The 21,789-nt window shown below is 38.1% G+C and overlaps 1 protein-coding gene across 1 annotated transcript in view; it reads right to left on the reverse strand.

The window, feature by feature from the left end:
* Nucleotides 1-17,066, reverse strand: part of LOC124281882 (N-acetylglucosamine-1-phosphotransferase subunits alpha/beta-like) — a 64,701-nt gene extending 47,635 nt beyond the window's left edge. The window contains 12 exon segments of the mRNA XM_046717898.1: nucleotides 390-513; nucleotides 1,676-1,846; nucleotides 2,848-2,979; nucleotides 3,330-3,377; nucleotides 3,790-3,861; nucleotides 6,539-6,613; nucleotides 6,962-7,081; nucleotides 7,637-7,704; nucleotides 9,182-9,381; nucleotides 14,023-14,142; nucleotides 15,959-16,044; nucleotides 16,863-17,066. Of these exon segments, the coding sequence (XP_046573854.1) occupies nucleotides 390-513; nucleotides 1,676-1,846; nucleotides 2,848-2,979; nucleotides 3,330-3,377; nucleotides 3,790-3,861; nucleotides 6,539-6,613; nucleotides 6,962-7,081; nucleotides 7,637-7,704; nucleotides 9,182-9,381; nucleotides 14,023-14,142; nucleotides 15,959-16,044; nucleotides 16,863-16,988 (1,342 nt within the window). The 5' untranslated portion in view covers nucleotides 16,989-17,066.
* Between the last annotated feature and the right edge of the window lie 4,723 nt (nucleotides 17,067-21,789).

The raw sequence follows: 21,789 nt of genomic DNA on the forward strand, positions 1-21,789 counted from the left end.
TTTGTCAAAATGTTACAGTTTATGTTAAAGACATGAGACCGGAATAGTGAGTGAGTGAGTCAAGTTTTATGCCACACTCAGCAATATTCCAGCTATATGGCAGCATTTACATATGTAAATAATCGCGTCTGGACCAGACAATCCAGTGATCAACGCCATAAGCATTGATCTACGTAATTGGGATATGATGACATGTGTCAACCAAGTCAGAGAGCCTGACCACCCGATCCCATTAGTCACCTCTTACGACAAGCATGGGTTGCTGAAGACCAATCCCAACCCAGATCTTCACAGGTGGCCAGAATAGAGAACAAACATGCACAATATAGGGACTCAAACTAGTGAACTATACACAAAATGGAGTTTGATGTTGCCAGGGTGTAGCATACCTTCACAATCTCCTGCATCCCAGTCACACTCTGAGTTGTTACACGCCTTGTCACAGTAGCCATCTTTAATCCATGTGGAAGGACACCCCTCATTACAGTTGGGCACTGGCCATGTCAGATACACCTGTACATTACAATAACATACTTCTGTAGTTTCTATAGCAACTCACATAGAGGATAAAGATCTTGAATAAACACTGCTGAAGTCACTTGTGATTTTCTACAATTGCCAATTCCTCGGATTGATTTTTATTACCATATATAACTGTAGATAAGCCGAATTTTAAAACATAGCATTCTGTAGAAAGGGGTTGCTGTATCTAAAAGTAACACTTTCATCACACTTTTTCTAGTGGTAAGACAATGATGACATCGTATCACTTTGTGTGAGAATTTGGGTGCCATATCAGCACAAAGTTGACTGACAAATTTCTAATACATTTCTCAGTAACTACTGTCAAAAATTTGACTTGATACCCAAATGATTCCACTGAAACTGCAACACTTAAAGTCAGGCATAAATCCTGGCTTCATTTAACAGTGCTTCTGGAGATTACCAAACCAGCCTTCATAAAATAGGCCAATATAATTTCTAATATTTTGAGCAACTTCTAACATAGTTCACTGGATGTGGTAATAAAATGAAACCTAAACAGTCAGAGTGAGAGAATCTTATGAACACCAACAATCTCCAAAAACAGAATCTGAAATATAGCTTTTTATTTAGCATTTAATGATAAAATGTTGTATTTAGCTGTTCATTTGTCACTAGATTTTTAATCATGCGAAATATCACTTCCTGATGGAACTACCTTAAGTCTGCATCGTTGACAATATGGTTTCAAGAGCAACACAATCATGATCAGTAAGAAATGCATAATAAACAAAAGAATTCTTGTTACTAAAAGTGTTAATTTCCTCTTGTGACCAGAAAAAGTTGACACTTTCACTCATGACAATATGAGTGACTGAGTGAGTGTGAGTGAGTTTAGTTTTACGCCGCACTCAGCAATATTCCAGCTATATGGTGGTGGTTTTGTAAATAATCGAGTCTGGACCAGACAATCCAGTGTTCAACAGCATGAGCATTGATCTACACAATTGGGATACGATGACATGTCAGCGAGTCTGACCACCCGATCCTGTTAGTCGCCTCTTATGACAAGCATGAACAGCTGATGACCAATTCTAATTTGGATCTTCACGGGTCATGAAAACATGACCTCTGTCAGGTGACTTGATGGGATAAACATTAATTTATTGAGAAAATATAACATCCTCTGTACCTTCTGTCCTGTAGCATAGGAGAAAAAATCATCGGGCCACACTTCTGATCCGAACATGACATCATCATTGAGGTAGATGAACTTGTCGGACAGCCCCGGGATGCGATGCAGGTGACTCTCAATGGCTGGGGAGCTGTAGGTTGGCAGGTGGCTCTTGTTGGGGAAAATCTCCTACAAGGGAAACATGAATATTCAGCCAGACCAGACAGTCGAGGGACCAAATACAGGAATCCCAGATATACTCTACCAGTAACTCTAATATCTAATAGACTAAATATGGTAAAGTCTCGTTCGTTCGTTCGTTCGTTCGTTCGTTCGTGAGTTTAGTTTTACGCTGCACTCAGCAATATTCCAGCTATATAGCGGCGGTCTGTAAATAATCGAGTCTGGACCAGACAATCCACAGGGATAGGAAAATACATGTTTCAAGTGATTCAAGGGGGAGATGTAAAGAATTTAAGTATGCCCACCAGCAATATTCATGCTTTGATTCATGATCACACCTGCTGGATGTTTTTCAACATAGGCTAGATAACCATGATAATAGGTGGTTGTTTTTCTAGACTTAAGCCATTTTCCTTTCAATTGCCGATAATGTTAATGTTGTGAATCACCTGGTTTATGCCATCACTTACACTGTGCATTTAGCATGTTTGTTTGTTTATCTCAAAATGTTTGCAAAGATCACTGGCGCTTGTGATCATTAAATCTGGACTGTATAATATATCAGACCTCAGATAAAGTTGCATGTTTGCTTGTTATTTAAGGTCCCAGTCAGAAATTTTCCAAATGTAAATAATTTAGTCTGACTTAGACAATCCAGTGATCGACAGCATGAGCAACAATCTACGCAATTGGGATATGATGACATGTGTCAACCAAGTCAGTGAGCTTGACCACCTGATCCCGTTACGACAAGCATGGGTTACTGAAGATCAATTCTACGAAAGAGTTCCTTCCGTTCCCCCAACCCTAAACCTAACCCTAACCCTAACTTAAATTTTGGACTTTTAGTCATTTTTATGAGTTCTCTAGTAATTGTTGTGTTACGTTTTCTTAATAATTTTAGTATATATGAATTTATAAATATTATATTGGATTGGGGAACGGGAGGAACTCTTACCCAATTCTAACCCGGCTCATGACGGGTTTGTTCGGTCAGAGTGCATTACCTCATGAGTGACAATGGTGACGCGGGAGCTCTCCAGATCCAGCCAGTACGGGAGTTGACCATTGGTTACGATGTAGATGTGGCGCACCCAGGGGGCAAACTTCTCCACTGACCTGAGGGAGTATCGCAGCTCCTGAAACAAAGTGAGTGAGGATGGCTTCAGAAAGAGTTGATCAATATTGGAGAAATATGACTTGGGGGCACCAGAATTGTGCTTGAGACACCGTACAGCTTCATCCACAGCAAAATCACTTCACTAATTAGGTACTATATTCATCCTGTTTTACTTACACTGTACATGTTAAGTGAACCCTCAGACAAATCACTTCATGCCTTACTTATTAGGTGCCCCGTTTTTCAAACTCCTGGCCTTGCACCAATTTACCGAGCACCATACATGGCATAAATCCTCCACTATCCTGTCATACTCTGTCTATGTATGTTCCAGTCTGTTTCTCAACACAGCATAGGACAAAACCTCACCTCATTGTCCTCAAAGCGGCTGGCTGCAACATCTTCATCTCGAGAAAACTGCAAAAATATTACCCCATGAGCTGACTTGAAACAAATACTAAATAGCCAATGATATTTATAATAAGAAATGACCATCCCACAGGCTTTTTCTCCTTGAAATAGTGAGTTAGAGAATGGAAGTGAATACATTGGAAAGTTAAACACCTATAATGTGGCATTCATGCTTGACCATCCAGTAAATTATCTGCATGTACAGTTTATCTTGATAAATACCTAGTCCAATTTGCTACCAATATCTTTAACACTATGTCTGTCAGAATTGGAGACAAATTGAAGCCATGGTTGAGGATCGGTCCAAGGCATTTACAATAAGAGAACTGAAATACACTGGATAACCATGGATGGATGAAGAGCTAAGGGGACTCGATCTGTGCCAGAATCCTCCCCATAGTATGCCTCCTATACTTACATCCCGGAGATCCCAAACCAGCTTGGCAGCATGCAGGATGGGTTCCTTGCCCTCCAGGGAGAAGTTCTTTAACTACAGGAGATGATAATATCACATGAGAGACACAACATTATGAAAGAAAGATTCAACACAATGAAGGATGATTCACCATGGAGAAAGACTGAATCAACATGGTGAAAGAAAGATTCAACACGATGAATGATGATTCACAATGGAGAAAGAATGATTTAACATGGTGAAGGAAAGATTCAGCACAGTGAAAGAAAGATTCATCACAGTGAAAGAATGATTCATCACAGTGAAGAATGATTCAGTGAGAAAATGATTCATCACAGTGAAAGAATGATTCATCACAGTGAAAGAATGATTCATCACAGTGAAAGAAAGATTCATCACAGTGAAAGAATGATTCATCACAGTGAAAGAAAGATTCATGAAAGAAAGATTCATCACAGTGAAAGAGTGATTCATCACAGTGAAAGAATGATTCATCACAGTGAAAGAAAGATTCATCACAATGAAAGAAAGATTCATCACAGTGAAAGAGTGATTCATCACAGTGAAAGAATGATTCATCACAGTGAAAGAGTGATTCATCACAGTCATCACAATGAAAGAAAGATTCATCACAGTGAAAGAGTGATTCATCACAGTGAAAGAATGATTCATCACAGTGAAAGAAAGATTCATCACAGTGAAAGAAAGATTCATCACAGTGAAAGAATGATTCATCACAGTGAAAGAAAGATTCATCACAGTGAAAGAAAGATTCATCACAGTGAAAGAGTGATTCATCACAGTGAAAGAGTGATTCATCACAGTGAAAGAAAGATTCATCACAATGAAAGAAAGATTCATCACAGTGAAAGAGTGATTCATCACAGTGAAAGAATGATTCATCACAGTGAAAAAAAGATTCATCACAGTGAAAGAATGATTCATCACAGTGAAAGAATGATTCATCACAGTGAAAGAAAGATTCATGAAAGATAGATTCATCACAGTGAAAGAGTGATTCATCACAGTGAAAGAAAGATTCATCACTGTGAAAGACTGACTGACTGAGTTTGGTTTTACGCTGCTTTTAGCAATATTCCAGCAACATCACGGCGGGTCACTGTGAAAGAAAGATTCATCACATGAAAGAATAATTCAACACAATGAAAGAATGATTCAGGGATTTACATGACGCAAATTCCTGCATCCTATACCCATAAAAATTGACAATGGACGCAACAAAATTTATTACCGCATCCACAGGGACGCAGAAAAAGTCCAAATACTTTTTGTAAAAATTCCAATCCAGTAACAAGTTACCAAAGAGTTTGCTACCACTTGCAATTCAATTACTGTAACAAATAATGTGATGGTCATAATACACAACACAATAACACTATTACTAATAATATTTAAGTGTCTGGGACCCCCATTTTGTTGTCCAGGACCCCTGAAATTTAAGAGTATGAGTCCCAGGGACCCTCAAAAGCAAGACTCAAGGTCAATCCCTGATGATTCAACACAAGGAAGGATGATTTACTATGAAGAAAGAATGATTTAACATAGGGAAAGAAAGATTCATCACTGTGAAAGAATGATTCATCACTGTGAAAGAAAGATTCAATACAATGAGAGTTATTCAACACAAGGAAGGATGATTTACTATGAAGAAAGAATGACTTAACATGGTGAAAAAAGGTTCATCACAGTGAAAGAAAGATTCATCACTGTGAAAGAAAGTCAACACAATGAAAGAATGATTCAACACAAGGAAGGATGATTTACTATGAAGAAAGAATGATTTAACATGGTGAAAGAAAGAATCATGACTGTGAAAGAATGATTCATCACAGTGAAAGAAAGATTAATCACAGTGAAAGAATGATTCATCACAGTGAAAGAAACATTCATTACAGTGAAAGAATGATTCATTACAGTGAAAGAATGATTCATCACAGTGAAAGAATGATTCATTACAGTGAAAGAATGATTCATTACAGTGAAAGAATGATTCATCACAGTGAAAGAATGATTCATCACAGTGAAAGAATGATTCATTACAGTGAAAGAATGATTCATCACAGTGAAAGAAAGATTAATCACAGTGAAAGAATGATACAAAATGGTTTAATTTCTATCAACACAGTGATCCAGTAAGTACATCACATACCACTATTATGAATATGGATAATACGATCACACAGGTTAGGAGACATCCTCACTGACACAGAGCTTTTTGTATTCTGCTCTTAGGACAGAAATATAGGACAGACATATAGGACATAATTACAAATATGATTCCAATCATGTACAGTTTGTTTTGTTTTTTTGTTCTTATTATTCCAGCATAGTAGACAGTAGGTACATTCACATGGGCATGAACAGTTATACAGGCTAATTTGAAAAACAAAGTTCTAGATATGGACAATGAGAGCAAAGGGAAGTAACTATATGGCTGTACCAAGGCTCGCCAATATACACAATTGGATGTAATGTATCTGATTAAAGTTGTGCAAGTTTGTTTGAAATACAAAGTTCCAGGCACAATGTTTGCAAAGGGAAGTAGCGGTGGCAGTGTGCCAATACTATTTAAAATCAGATGTAATTTATCTGATTGGAGTTTACAAGCTTGTTTGAACAACAAAGTTCAAGAATTGCACAATGTTTGCCAAAGAAAGTAGACTCTATGGCTATATGACGATAACATACATGCTCAGATATAATCATGTACAGTTGATTATGAGTTACTCACATTCACAAGACTGTCAAAGTCCTCTTTCTTTGGCACATGCAGCACAGCAATGCCTTTGTCAGAATACAAATCAATCTGAAATGAAATACAAACCCCTGATCAATAAACAATTGCCAAATCGAATTGCTGAATGAAGCTAAGTGAATATTGGGGACTGTTAACAGGAACTGGTTCTGGGAACGGAGAATTCTAGTTGGGATGTTGTCTGCGATGAGATCCTTGAGATAAGCTGGTGCAAGATTGTGTAGACACTTGTAGACAATGCAGAGGAGCTTAAAGTCAATACGACTCGTATCAAGGACACACCGTCCACAACATATCAGAGGAAATATTTATGTCTGCAACTATAGCATATTCTCTTTGACTTTCTGAGAGATAGGTCATAGAACATCAATTGTTGTATTGTTAGAACAGTTGACTTGCCTTCTGGACAGGGTGTGGAAGCTTGGCGGTGAGCTGCTCCTGAGTGTACTGGTGGGGGAAGCCTGACATGAGGATGGTGTTCTTCAACTGTATCCCTCCCGAGACGGAGGAGTCCGATGTCTGCACAGATGGAAATGGAGAGAGAAGATAGTTAAGTTCTAAAGAGACAGTGCAGGTGTTAGTAATATTTCAGCTGTGGGAATCAATCTTGATTATCCAGTGTAAGGCATCTCCTCCATTCTACTGTAATATATACCCTAGCTCCATCCATCATCATTTCGTGTTTGAGTGAGTGAGTGTTTGAGTATCTGATCTTTGAGTGAGTGAGTGTTTGAGTGAGTGAGCGAGCGAACATTGTTTTCTGCCACTTTTAGCAATATTCCTACAATATCACGGCAAGGGGACACCAGAAATGGGCTTCACACATTGTACCCATGTGGGGAATCAAACCCGGGTCTTTGGCATGACGAACGAACGCTTTAACCACTAGGTTACCCCACCGCCTCTTAACGAGGTGGAAGTGAGGTTACCGAAGGTTGCCAATTGCATTAGGAATGGTATGTAATAAGCTCTGAGTGATATCATTTTAACAATGCTTGTTTCAATCAACAAAGAACTCAAAATGTGAAAAGTGACAGTTTAAATGTGTCCCCAGACAGTGACCAAGTTACTCACATAAAAGCCCTTAGACACAGTCACATTCATCCCATAGATCACAAGATGCAAGTCAACAACTGGATTTACTGTAAAAAGAAGAGGATAAAAATTCATTTGATATTTTAGTCTTCATTCCATGCAATAAAAAGCATACATGTGAGGCAATAGACAACTGTTCCATCCATCTGTATACTAACTGATGGATGAGATCATACACAATATGAATGTTAAATGGGCACTTGAAAAATTGAAAAAAAAAAGGAGTGTCCCTTTAAAAGCATACACAACAAGGTAAATGTCTTGTCAATCATCACTGGGCAAACTTTGATAAAATTCTTTTTTTTAAATAATTACTGGTGTATGTCCAATACTATGTATAAAAGGTACGTTTAGAAATAATAGATCAAGCAGAGAAAGGAGGTACTGGAAGACAATAAAAGATGCTTGGTATTCAGGTCGGTGTGGATGAGTGACTTGGGTTTCATGCCACTATTAGCAGTGGTCACTACAAATGGTCATGACACATTGTACCCAAGTATGGAAGCGAACCCAGTACTTTGGTGCGACAAGCATACGCTTTAACCACTACTCTATCCCATTGAATGCCTGGTAGTTAGATGGGTAGTGTAAGATAAGTTTCAATTTTAAGCAAGCTTCTCAGCTCAGGTTTAATTTTTTTGTGGTCCGTCCTGATTGATCCGGGTTTCAAAAGTGTGTAGACTGGGCTCTGCCGCATAAGTGTAGTGTAGTGTAGCGCAGCGCAACTAAGCGGGGGAACTAGAAGAGTAAATGACAAGTCGGAAAGCATGGTCAACTTCAGCTCCGGCGTTGGCGTTGACAAATTATGTAGTGAAAAAAGCCCCCCACAATTTTGTAAGTAAAATTCTCCCTTCAAAATAGCTTAAGAACAGTTCCGAATTACTTTCGTAAGATTAAAACATCTTTTATGACAATTATTGTGTGTTTTCTTGTGAAGCACATGTCACTACGGAAAACTTGTTAAATTCCAGAATAGTCCTATCTATTTATTTGGTAATTCAAACTTGTTGGGTATTTCTGTGTAATATCTTGCAATTATTATATTCTTATGAGTGTAAACATAAGTATAAATGTTCTGAAAGTATTTAGTGTAAGTGTTTTGGTAAACAATGTTGTACATTTTTTTAAATGTGTAATTTTGAAGATGATTTACATCAAGCTTTTTTTTTATGCAGCTTGTACCTGTCAAATCAATAAGAACTGTCATATCAACAAGAACTGTCAAAACAAGAATTGTCACTGTTTAAGCAAGTCAAGTGTCACAAGTGTATTGCTTATGTCAACAAGAAAGTAAAATGACTGAGTACAGAACCATGCATACTTTTTTCTGCTACAGGTAGGGCTGAAAATTTATTACTTGTTGTGGCCTTACGTATATTAGTAACTAATCAAAGGTCATAGAGCAGAGAGTGTGGTACATCTGATCATTTGGTGATCAGTGCCTTGAAACTGTAGGTCTCTGATTAATCAATCTCATTACAATCAGTATATTATACCCTACTACTGGGTCGCTGCTCAACATACCATGGGTTTCATTGCCAAATGTCACAACTGTAACATTGAGCTTATCCTCTCCCTCAGACTCAAGGTTGAACAAAGAGGTCGCATCTGAGAATACTGGGTAGAGTTTAACCAGCTGGGCCAAGGTCAAGGACATTGGTATCATGGGGTCAAGGATGGCCATTGCAGCTGGTATGCAGTTGCTGAAGGAACATTTCTCCTCCCTGAAAATATAAATGGTAACATTTATACACACAATTCCTGTTATATTTTACACAACTTCAGTAATTTATTATTCCTACAATTTTCCACACAATCGGTGTAAGAAATGTATTTTCTACTGACTTGGTTTGTCTCCAATTCAGAAAATGGCTGTCACTAACAAGAAACTGAAAAAAACATCACGATATATTTATAGCTACCTATAAGTTGAAGAGGTATAAGTTTATTATTGATAGGGTACCCTATGCCCCTGAAAATATTGCTGTTCAGAAAATTCTCTTTGTATCATGTTGTTGTAGTATGATATTATCATAACCAAACTGATTTAAAAATATTCCTAATTACATGGTGAATATGAAAGCCCATGATTCATTTGCAACAACACATATGAGTATACACTTACATGTCATTGTGTGTGAGTTTTGTTAAACACCACTATGAACAATTTTTTGTTTTTTTGTTTAAAGCGGGTACTCAGAAATATTCCAGCTAAATGACTCTGTAAATATTCCTGTCTGGACAAGACAATACAGTGACTGACATCATGAGCATAGTACTACACATGTCAATCAAGTCTGTGAGCCTAACCACCTGATCCTGTGCATCCTCTCTTATGACAAACACAGGTTGCTGAAGATCAGTTCTAGCCTGGATCAGTTTGTCCATTATATTACATCATGCCAGCTAGATGTTATATGTTATCAGGTCTTTGAATTCTCATACATTAATAGGTCTCTAAATCTTTGGTGAAACCAACAAATAAAGGCAAAGCTGACATAGCAAAAATCTTAATGAATGCGAATCTGGGATTGAACCCATGATCCTAGGATCCTGGGATGCCCAAGGGACATAACTCTGCAAATGTTTATGTGAACAGAAGCAACAAATAACATATAATCAAATACACAGTAGAGAGCACTTAGATGTGACTGAAATTCAGCTGAGGCAAGTGATTAGTGAGTAAGTTAGTTTAATGAGCATCGATCTACGTGATTGGGATATAATGACGTGTGTCAATCAAGTAGGTGAGTCTGACCTACTGATCCTGTTAGTCCGCTCATAAGACAAGCATGGGCTACTGAATATCAATTCTTAACCAAATCTTCATGGGACTGCAAGTGATGAGACACTGATTATATTCAGAAATGATATCGCAAGGAATATCATCTCCAAACTGCTTCAACACCAACTCCAACATGGAAACACACAACAACACATTGAAAGCATCCGTATACTGTAAGGGACTTGGAGAATAACATGTTCTGTGACATCTGAATCCATCACCATGACTGAAAGTTGACTGTTTTAACAAATGTTTAAACTTTGATAGAAACTCGCTGACTATTGTCATAATTATTAACACAACTATAAATGTGATGAATAACAGCATTTTATAAATAAATAGATGCAGTATCTGTTGAAGAATGTGAATATATGAATTATCTGTTGAAGAATGTGAATATATGAATTGAAATAAGACAACATTGCAGTATTTGCTCAACAAAAATCAATTTATCATATTTGTTTATCAAGGCATGTTTATCACATTAACCTGCAAGATTGTCAGAGACTGAGTGGAAATTGTTATTTATCCTGTGATCACTGTATCCACCTAAATCATGACCATCTTCCCATCCATACCGCAAAATGGAAGCCATATTGATGTTTCAAGTGTGAAGAAAATCTAACAATAATGGAGAGCACCTGAGTCTATTGTCATAAAGAATGTGAGTGAGTTTAGTTTTACACCACACTCAGTAATATTCCAGGCATATGGCAGTGGTCTGTAAATAAACGACACCAGACAATTCAGTGATCAACAGCATGTGCATGTGCATCGATCTAGGCAACTAGGATGTGATGACGTGTCAGCTAAGTCAGCAAGCCTGACCACCCGATCCCGTTATTCGCCTCTTACAACAAGCATGGGTTACTGAAGATCAATTCTAACCTGGATCTTCACGGGTCCATACAGAAAGTAATGACTTTTTATCCCAGCTATCAGACACAATGGCGACATGATCACCTATTACGCCTGGTACCTCGCCTGGTACCTCAAGGACTATGTCCATCAAACAAGTGAGCCATGTATTTAAGCCGTGATGTTGACTGCACAGGAAAATACAATTAACACGATACATACAGAAGATACGTGAATGATTTACTTACCATTTTCTACATGTTCTGCATATGAAACAAGTGACTTTCATTTCTATATTTTAGTATAAAGTGCAGTGAAACTTGAACAATCAAGATGGTATTCTTTGTAATGAAATCATCTGAACTGGTATATTTTCAGATTGACGAATTATGGGTGCAGGGTTACACTGCCATCAAAATATAAACATTCCTAGCAGGAGTATCCAAAGGTGCATTCTCTTCCCACAGAGGTTACTTGTCATATCTTCCCATGAACCTCTGTTCTAATACAGCCCTTTCATGGTACGAGTGTTCAGGATTCGTGATTGGTTGCAATCAGATTTAGTAGTGCAATCAGCAACGTTGTTTCAAAAGTGATCATTCGCAAGGCCTCGGTAATTTCTGTATGCTTCGTGAAAACTAAAACCTCTTCCCCTGCGCGATGCGCTAAAGTTTCTTAAAGACAGAACTCAGTCATGTAAATGGTGGATCAATGGCATCCCCACTGCCCTCGTTGACAACGGACAAGCTAGCCATTAAATGTCTTGTGTCACATCAACACAAGTCCCGGCTGAGGAGGGATATTTGTGGCCCCACATTTGCTTGTATTAGTCAAGATGGATCTACGTTGATGTAACACGTGTTCTGATTGGATAGGAAGAAGGGAGATAATTTGTGTTGCGATTTTTTGCTGCTAGGGGGATTTTACGAGAACCGGGAAATATGGCTGTATTAGAATAGAGGTTCGTAGGAAGATATGACAAGTAACCTCTGTGGGAAGAGAATGCCAAAGGTGAGGTTTCTGCACTAACCAGGGACGGACAAATGAGGTTTCCGCAGGGAATCTTTATTGATGAGACTTAACTTTATAAAAGGTTATCATAACCAAGTTAAGAAAGAATGCATCTGATGAGAAACATCCTGGAGTACATACAGATTGATTTTCTTTGTTTATTGTTTAATGCTGCACTCAGCAATATTCCAGTTATATGGCTGTCGTCGGTAAATAATTGAGTCTGCCAAAACAATCCAGTGATCAACAGCATGAGCATCGAATTATGCAACTGGGATTCAACGATGTGTCAACTAAGTCTGTGAGTATTCTGACTGAATTAGAATAACATATTGGGAATAACTAGAGAAGAGGAATTATGGTGTCATCTACTATCCTTTGATGAGAGAGCAACAGCAAGCATTCACAAAGTCCAGACAATCCATCAGGCTGTGATTAGGTTATTCTAAATACTAAGACAGAAAATGGAAGTAAAACATATAATTTGTCAACCTTGAACAGAAATATCCTGAAACATTCCTATAGCTTAATTTGTGATGTTAGAAACAGTCGATTGTTCTCAGCAACAAAGCAGTGAGAAATTGCACCAATGGATCAATCAGCAGGGAGAATCACTCACATGTGCATATCTGACTGTTACTGCAACTGACACTTCTATCCTTGTCAGTAACTTTTACTATTACTGCTGTTTATAATGAATAAATGAGTGCGGTTTTACGCTGCTTTAATATTCCAGCAATGTCATGGCACTGGACACCAAAAATGGGCTTGACACATTGTACCCATGTGGGGAGTTGAACCTGAGCATACAGCATGTCGTGGGACCGCTTTAACCACTAGGCTACCCTACTGCCAAATTGTTTCGAATCAAAAAACTTGGAACATTATACAATCAACAAAATAAGTTGTGAATTCTCATAAATACCATGGAAGTATGCCTTTGTTTCTGTTCCTAGCCTCACACAGCCTACGATACTATCAATGATCATGATAGTGGATGGATTAAATGTTGCCGTTAGTGAAATCATGTGCCTAAAGCCAGAAGAGATCCTTCACATGATGTATGAATAACAGGTAACACTCCTGAATGTGCATTGTTTTAAATATCTTTTATTAATATTCCAGCCAAATCGTAACGGGGACACCAGAATGGACAACACATGCACCAACACGAGGAACTGTGCCTGGATGTTTCATGTGACGACTGAACGCTTTAAGTATTCGGCCCCCGACCACAATGTATTGAGGTATAAGAGTGCCATCATTTTGAAAATATAGCCATGTCTTATTTTAACATACATAAATAAATCTTCCAAACTGACCGTGAATAACCAAGTAAGTGTCAATTATTGTTGATCCTGCTTATTGCAACAGTGAGTGAGTTTAGCACTCAGCAATATTCCAGCTATATGGTGGCGGTCTGTAAATAATCGAGTCTGGACCAGACAATCCAGTGATCAACAGCATGAGCATCGGTCTGCTCAATCGGGAACCGATGTCATGACATGTGTCAACCAAGTCAGTAAGCCTGACCACCCGTTTCCGTTAGTCGCTTCTTACGACAAGCATGGGTTACTGAACGCACATTCTAACCCGGACCTTCACGGGTCTTGCAACTTATGACGATATATTACTATATATTAGTTGTGTATAGACAACAATATTTACAAATACACTGAATAAAATCTGACAGCCTGGAAGTTATTCTCACCTTGTTATGTTCAGCTCTTTCTCCATGTCCCTCTTAATTTTGCGTAGTTCCAACACCAGACTTTCATCTGTACCATTGACCCATGTATACACAACGTCAATGGGCACTGGTAGGCATAGTCTGGAAGAACAACATTTGTCTGCTGTTTCAGAAATGTGAAGATTTTAAGGCATGAAGTAAAACAGATTGATAGGATTTTAGATATATCACAGTTTCTAAGCCAAACACAGTTAAGGGTGAAAGAAAGAGAATTTGATGAAACCAATAAGCATTGCTATGGTGCTGACAAACCATGGATCATAATCAGCACAAATCTGGTTGTTTTTAACTGGTTCATTCGCGTTAAGGTGACTTTGTTTAGCGAATTTCGTTTTCGTTTCTTCGCGAATGCTGTCGCCTTTCCAATTAACATAAACGATGGGCGAGCGAATGTTTGTTCAAGTCCCTTCCATGCATGAACAAACGATGTCGACAACAAAACAACAAGTTCATTTAGATATTTTATTAAATGTAACATGACAAATTGTGCCTTTTTTCTGGCAAACAATAACAAATTTATTCACATGTTGTGATGCATCTTCACATATGAAACAGTCGTTAAGCAAGTTTCAGAGCGTACGATGCCCTTACTTATAAACCTAAACATGCAAAAGTTCATTTTTCGACAAAAACATTGATGATTTAAAATGATGCGCGATAATCCCTATAACAATAGGGGATTAACTTATAGTCTGTTTCTAACAGACAGTCTAACACATTGTAAATAGCCTGAGCAGGTCTGGAATCACACCGGGCTTTGGTCTTCAATGTGGCAAGAAACTTGCAATGAACTCGTCCCCTTTTTGTGCTCTTAACCCTAAACTTGTGACCAAGATAGATTAAGTGTCTACCTCCTCTTGAATTCGGAATGAACTCAATGTTAACTTGTGTGTTTGCCATTTTGCAATGAGGGAAATCATGTCTACATTCTTTATATACAGGAAGAAATAATCCTTTGAATAAGCTTCACTCAGTTTAGCTAATATAATTTGAGTCCACTCAAATTACTTACTAGAAATCAAGTTCACTCAAAACAAATTGGTGCTTTGTAATAATGAGTTCGAACTCAGCTGCCAAACGCTCATGTCCCCCAAATGAAACTACGGGTGACAGCTACTCATTGAAAACAGACTATAGCCGGCAAGCTACCGGACTGTTACTTTTAATCCGTTATCATCACATCAGCTGTCTGGCAAAGTGGGGTATGACCTTTGAAATGTGTTCACCACTGCAATTTCCACTAGGTAAGTCAATAAATCCTTATGTTAACATGGTTAATCTCTTAAACAAACATTACTAAAACAACACCAAACATCAAAGACTACCGCTAGTTGCCTTAACGCGAATACCTGAAACTAAAAAGTCGCCTTAACGCAAATTCCCCTTTTAACTCAATTGCATTGAATCATTATACAACAAAGGGGCACAACTCCACACAGCAATTTCCGGGCCATTGTGTTGTTCCCATATGTAATTAATGTAATAAGGCATGGATAAGAGAGTATGATCATACATGATGATAGGGGTGCTCATGCCATGAAATGGTTGAATATCTGAGTAGTAATCCAAAGAATATATTTACTCTATTCAAAAACCTCTTATTAGCCAATGTGCCTCTATCAGTTTAAGTCAACTGGTTCAGCTGCAATCCAAAAATCTGAATGACAATATGCTATTAAAAGTCACTATACATCCAACTGTTTCACTGTCCAGCTTTTTAAATACAGATATAAATGTTTCTGTAAACCTTTTGGCAATATCCATCCTTCTACTTAGGGGTTGGAAATAACTAGATTTTGAAAGATGAATCTGTTTTATTATGTGCTCTCAAATTTACTGCCATCATGGTTATAACCCTACCAAATGGCCCAAGTGCTGAAGACATTGGTTGGCTCACCTCTGTCTGAAGGACCTTCCAGCAACATTGTCACTGAAGGAGTTGAAAACAGCTGCATATTTCTCCCTGCTCCAGTCAACAACAGCCTATAAAATATTAGAGAAGTTACCATCTTTATTTGATGAACATGAGACAACTGTAAAATCACCTAATCAGTCAGAAGCAATATAAACGATAAATGTAGCATACTAAAAGTTTGACGGAGTGTGACGAACTCCCTCAGAGATAAATATGCAAAAGAAGTGGATTGATATATGTACAACCAGAAACGTACGGATATATTATTTTAAGTCATTTGCAACAAGTGCTTATTCAACAGCAACAGGGAGGGTTGAAAATGAATCAAATCTGTTTTGATTCTATCATAAACACACCTGGTTGTGATCTGTCACTCAAAAATAATGGCAATGTCATGTCCTTTGGTTAAGAAATGGAAAGTTAACCCATTGTCATATACCTATTGTTGTGATATTATAACCACCAGACTTGTCCGGCTGACAGGAAATATGACAAATTTCCACATGACTTGAAAATGCTTATCCAGGTTACAGTAAAAGTAGTACTCATCACTTTCAGGTTAAGTTGCAAACCATAGTTTCTTGATGCTTGGCAACGATGTCACTGCTTATACACGTTAATCTCTACAAAGGCCCTTGAAAGGATATGAACGTGGTCGATGCTACTATCAATATTATTATTGTTTGATCCACATAGAATCTAGCTGCTATCCTGCTTCCAAACATTAGAAACAAGCTGCAATAAATGAGGCATAGTACGCATTCAGAATACTGATTGAAGAGTGCTTGATTCAACTGATAAAACTGAACAATGTGACCAGTCTTTTTCAAACTAGAAGTCCGATCATTATGACTGTTTTTCGTCCTTTATGCTTTTATAAGTTTACCTCCCCGAAATGAAACGCTGATATCCCAAGAGCAAATACGCCGATAATCACTAGGATGAGGCCGTATTTGTGAGATAAGACATCATAAATCTTCTTCTGAACGACTTTTCGGAATGACGAATCCATTTTAGTGACAAAAACATAGCTAAACAATGGCCAGCTTATCAAAGCGTTGTTCTCTTCGTGGGCGCTGCCATCTTGGAACAGAGTGCACTATGGGATAGGGCACGTGGCAATGTTTATGTTTCAGGGGGCGTGGCGCGGTCACATGTGCACAAATCCCAGGTGTTGCGAAAATTATACTAATTCGATTTCCACCAGTACATTGTTCTTTTCGTTGGTCACATACAATCACGAATATCCAATAGCCTGCATCCTTTATGATTATAAATCTCCGTAAGCTTTTTCAATATATATAAGCAACGTAACTTTGAGCTTTCGACCAAACCATTTTAAACATTTTCGTCAACCAATGTTACGTACATAAAGTAGGCATGACATGGTTTGAAATGTCATGGAGGACAGCGAGCAATTATAGGAATATACCGAATTCCTGTATATGAGTTTGGTTATACGTTCATTTCGACCTGATCGACTGCTTGCACGTAATTAATAGATGTTTGTGCGTCGAACAGAGAAAATACGGTACATGCACATTACAGGAATTTCGTAAACGTTCGTTGGACTGAAAGATTCGCAAACCAGGTTGATTCAAAGACACATCTTGTCAGGGTTTGAGTTAAGTTAAGTTTAGGTTCATTCCAGCATGTCTTTGCATTTGATGGCAGATTCATACTTCATTATTTCAGGGATACTCTACAACAGAGTCTCCCTGATTATTTAAACCACTAAAGTATCAGTTCATTCCAGCACTGGTATATCCGGTTCAGGTACTACACTACTTTCAGTTTCTCACAAGTTGTGTGTTGTGAATGTTGTGTGTTGGCAAGCAGGTTATATACCATATTGTCAATTGAGGTGAGTTCATTAGTATGTATGTCACGATACATACGTTTCAATAACCGATACGTTTCACGATACCCATGTCACAATTCGATACGTATCATTTTATTATGTGATTTATTAAATTTTATTTTTCGGCCCTTTTTCGGCCTTTTTGACTTTTGATTTCGGTCCTTTTGACTTTTGGCTTCGGCCCATTTGACTTTCTTTCGGCCCTTTTGTCCTTCGGCCCATTTGACTACAACTTCATTTATATTACTGTAACAAAATTGTTTGATTTTCCTCTTTCTCGCCATTTTGAAAATGCAATGCGAATGATATTGAGTATTGAGCTGTATTCTCTGTCTGTGTGGTCCTCCCTGGGAGTATTTATCCTTTGATAAACATTGTTTCGGTGTTCTCAAAGCACTGACAGGACGATGCCGATCCCACCGCTTCTAGCTATGGTGAAACAATGAATATGTCGGATTAAACATTATTACAACAGTGCCTACTTAACATCCATCCTCATCAAAATAGAATCGTCCAGTATGATGGTTGGTTGGTTTGTTGCTTAACGTCACACTAAGCAATATTCCAGCTATATGGAGGCGGTCTGTAAAGAATCGAGTCTGGACCAGACAATCCAGTGATCAACAGCACGAGCATCGATCTATGCAATTGGGATACGATGATCATCTGTCAACCAAATCAGCGAGCCTGACCACCCGATCCCGTTAGTTGCTTCTTACAACAAGCATGGGTTACTGAAGATCAATTTTAATCGGGATTTCCACGTGTCTCGCCCAGTATGAAAGGCGACGGATACACTATTCGTACATAGCCCATGTTAAGACGTGCATGGATGTACAAGAAAACCTGCGAAGAAGTATCATGTCTTCTTTAGAATGGCTAAGAAATGTAATGTACAATAACATAATGTCCCCATTATGTTTAATCAACACGGGCATGTTTGAAACAATATGAACAATACTGGTTTTAAGTCACTCCCTGTTTAAACATGCACACCCTGTTTCTGACGTCAACATATTTCAACCTTTCCATACCGAATTTGACTGATATGATACATCCACGGTAAATCATGTCATGTAGAGCCCCATGCAGCTTCCCACCTATAGTCTGTCTCAGTCCCTGAACCTCATTATTTTCCCTACTGCTAAGCCCTATCTGCAGTGCTAAAGCCCTAAATAAAGCGCGTTTAGATTTCCCCAGGTTCTGAATCTGTGGTCTCTCTGGGTCTCCATTTCAGTTTAAATGGGCTTTTTATTACTATCATACATATACAGGGAGTAAGCGTTAGTCTACTTCCCACCTACTGAGTTCATTTACACTGTTTACCGTTTTCCAACACATTGATGAACTTAGGTGTTTCGTTATAAAATATAAGGGAACAAATAACACTGCAGATTAATATGTGAAACATATACAACAAACACCAAGACTGAATTGTCGCAGGCAACTGTTGACAACATTAAAATTGTTTTAATTTCCTGAGGCAACCACTCCATTTAGGAAAAATAATAATGCGCAATGTTATTTGCAAGGTTTTAGTATACTTGGACATAAAACTCTCTGAATCTGGTGTTTCACTGGTGACTTTTACAATTCGTATTTCTAGTATCTTAAATTCTGAAACCTCAGTGTATCTCGGTTCATAATCACTGCTCCCAGTATCTCACAGTAATCCGATATTACTGATATGGATAAAGGTAACGGCACACTGTCCAGTGATCCGAGATACACTGAGGTTCAGATTGAGCATTGTCTTAAGTGACTGGGGGTGATGGGATAGCCCAGTGGTTAATGCGTTCAATTCCCCACATGGTTACAATGTGTGAAGCCCATTTCTGGTGTACCCGTCATAATATTACTGGAATATTGGTAAAGCGGAGTAAAACTATAGTCACTCTTCATCGACTGAAGGAATCAGGGGGTATATTATCAATCTTATCATTATTTAAACATTGAATCACAAAATATAGCTTATCACTACGATCTGTGAAGCTAACGCTTGGGCTGTCTCTATATTCAACAAAAAAAGTAATACCAATTAATTACTTCAGACTCGGGATATATTTTTTTCTCTGTTAAGTTCTAAAATCAAGAAACAGAAACTAAAATACGCGTTTGTTTTGCACCAACAGCAAAAACATCACATTTATACAAATAAGTGGAAGTGTATTTTCTTACTACCATTTATATTGCAGAAATATTAAAAAGTATAATCAGATATAAATAAATTTAACATGTCTTGGGTCTGAACTTAAAAATGTGATTTATCGTCCCTGGAGGAACTTTGGAAATATTATCAACGCTAACTGAGGAAATGTGAGGAAGTTTATATGTGAGCCAAGTTTCTATAGCATATTCATTCAAAACAAGGTAGTGATAGTTTGTATAATGAATCTACTTTAGTTACAGGATGTAAGGTGTCAAACACCACAGGATCGAACATCTTTATTTGGGGAGAACGAGACTAGCGACGTGATCACAAGAAATACTCCGAGATCAGCACCATCTCCATAGCGACGGTTGTCTATACAAACGACGCCATTTTGTTGTTTACTTGCACAAGCAAATTCCTGAACTCTGCTGTTTTTCGCTCTGAGATTCCCACACCTCCTTATTTCTGCATCATGTATGCAAGTACTGCCAGAGTTTGTCACCAAGGTATATTTCTGTGTTCTTTAATGTCTCAGTTTTGGCGTTCAGCGCTGTAAATTTCATTTCTGATCAAGCCTAAGGACAGTTTTAGTTTAGACCTTCTAGCGGTCCCTAATAGGAAATATTACATTTTATCATTCAGCTCATTTTGAAAACTGATGAAACTGTGTATTGAATTGCCACATATCTCTTTCCTGAAACTAATGCATCATTCTTTACTTACGTGTCTAACATTTGGACCCTTCCACGTTCGAAAACTGACAAAATGACTTTACGTTAGATCTGATTCTACTTCATGTAAACTGAAGGATGTTATTACCTTGCTGCACATGATCAAGTAGCATGCATGATCCATCCTGTGTGTACCTTAAGGTGCACCTGGTCCTTTCTGTTTTAGTCATTTCTGTCTAATGTTATTTGTGAGTCTTTTTGCAAGTTGAAGATGAATATAATATAGTCTCCTGTTGTTCTCCTTTGTCGCTATCTTTCTGATAACATAAAGGACTATAAAGTACTAAGTTATGAAGGTAGCTTTATCGTAAACACAAGCATTCAAGAATGTACAATGTTAGAGTGACGCAACATCCCTCGTTAAAGCCCCAGTAAGCACTTTGTCTTTAGTCCGAAAACCTATCATTCGACTATAGGTGCACACAAAGTGAAACCTGTACTGGATCTATTTGGTACTGATTAGTGTAATGTTCACGTCAGTGATGAAGTCTTTCTGAATCTCACCAAAGTGTTTGTTTTCTTCCTTCAGGTCAAGACAAGCGCCATGTGAAAGCATTTCCCAAGGCAGCCCCCCAAACGGTTCTCTCAGCCCCCCATCTAGTAGGTCACTTGTTGGGAACACAAACTGTTTGTGTTGCACTTTCATTGACAGAGGTCTATGACGTCCCTTATGACGAATGTATTGGGTTCATACTTGCACAGGCTATTTTACAACAATATATACCCTGGCCAATCATATAGATTCTATCTAAGTATCATGATTGTGTTCTGTAAGTCATCTGGACTTTAGTTCGGCCTTTCTCTCCTCTGTAAGTGCACCCATACTGAGTGAATGATCCACATGAACCCCCTATCAGTCACCTGTGCTTCAGTCTTTATTTGGTGATATCCAATAATAGATATTCTCTTTTTCTGTCTCTCCTCTGTAAGTGCCCCCATACTGAGTAAATGATCCACATGAACCCCCTATCAGTCACCTGTGCTTCAGTCTTTATTCGGTAAAATACAATAATAGATATTCTCTTTTTTCTCTCTCCTCTGTAAGTGCCCCCATACTGAGTGAATGATC

This window comes from Haliotis rubra, unplaced genomic scaffold, assembly GCF_003918875.1.
Source record: "Haliotis rubra isolate DU_JTF1 unplaced genomic scaffold, ASM391887v1 Scf29, whole genome shotgun sequence".
In the NCBI taxonomy this organism is placed as follows: Eukaryota; Metazoa; Mollusca; class Gastropoda; order Lepetellida; family Haliotidae; genus Haliotis; species Haliotis rubra.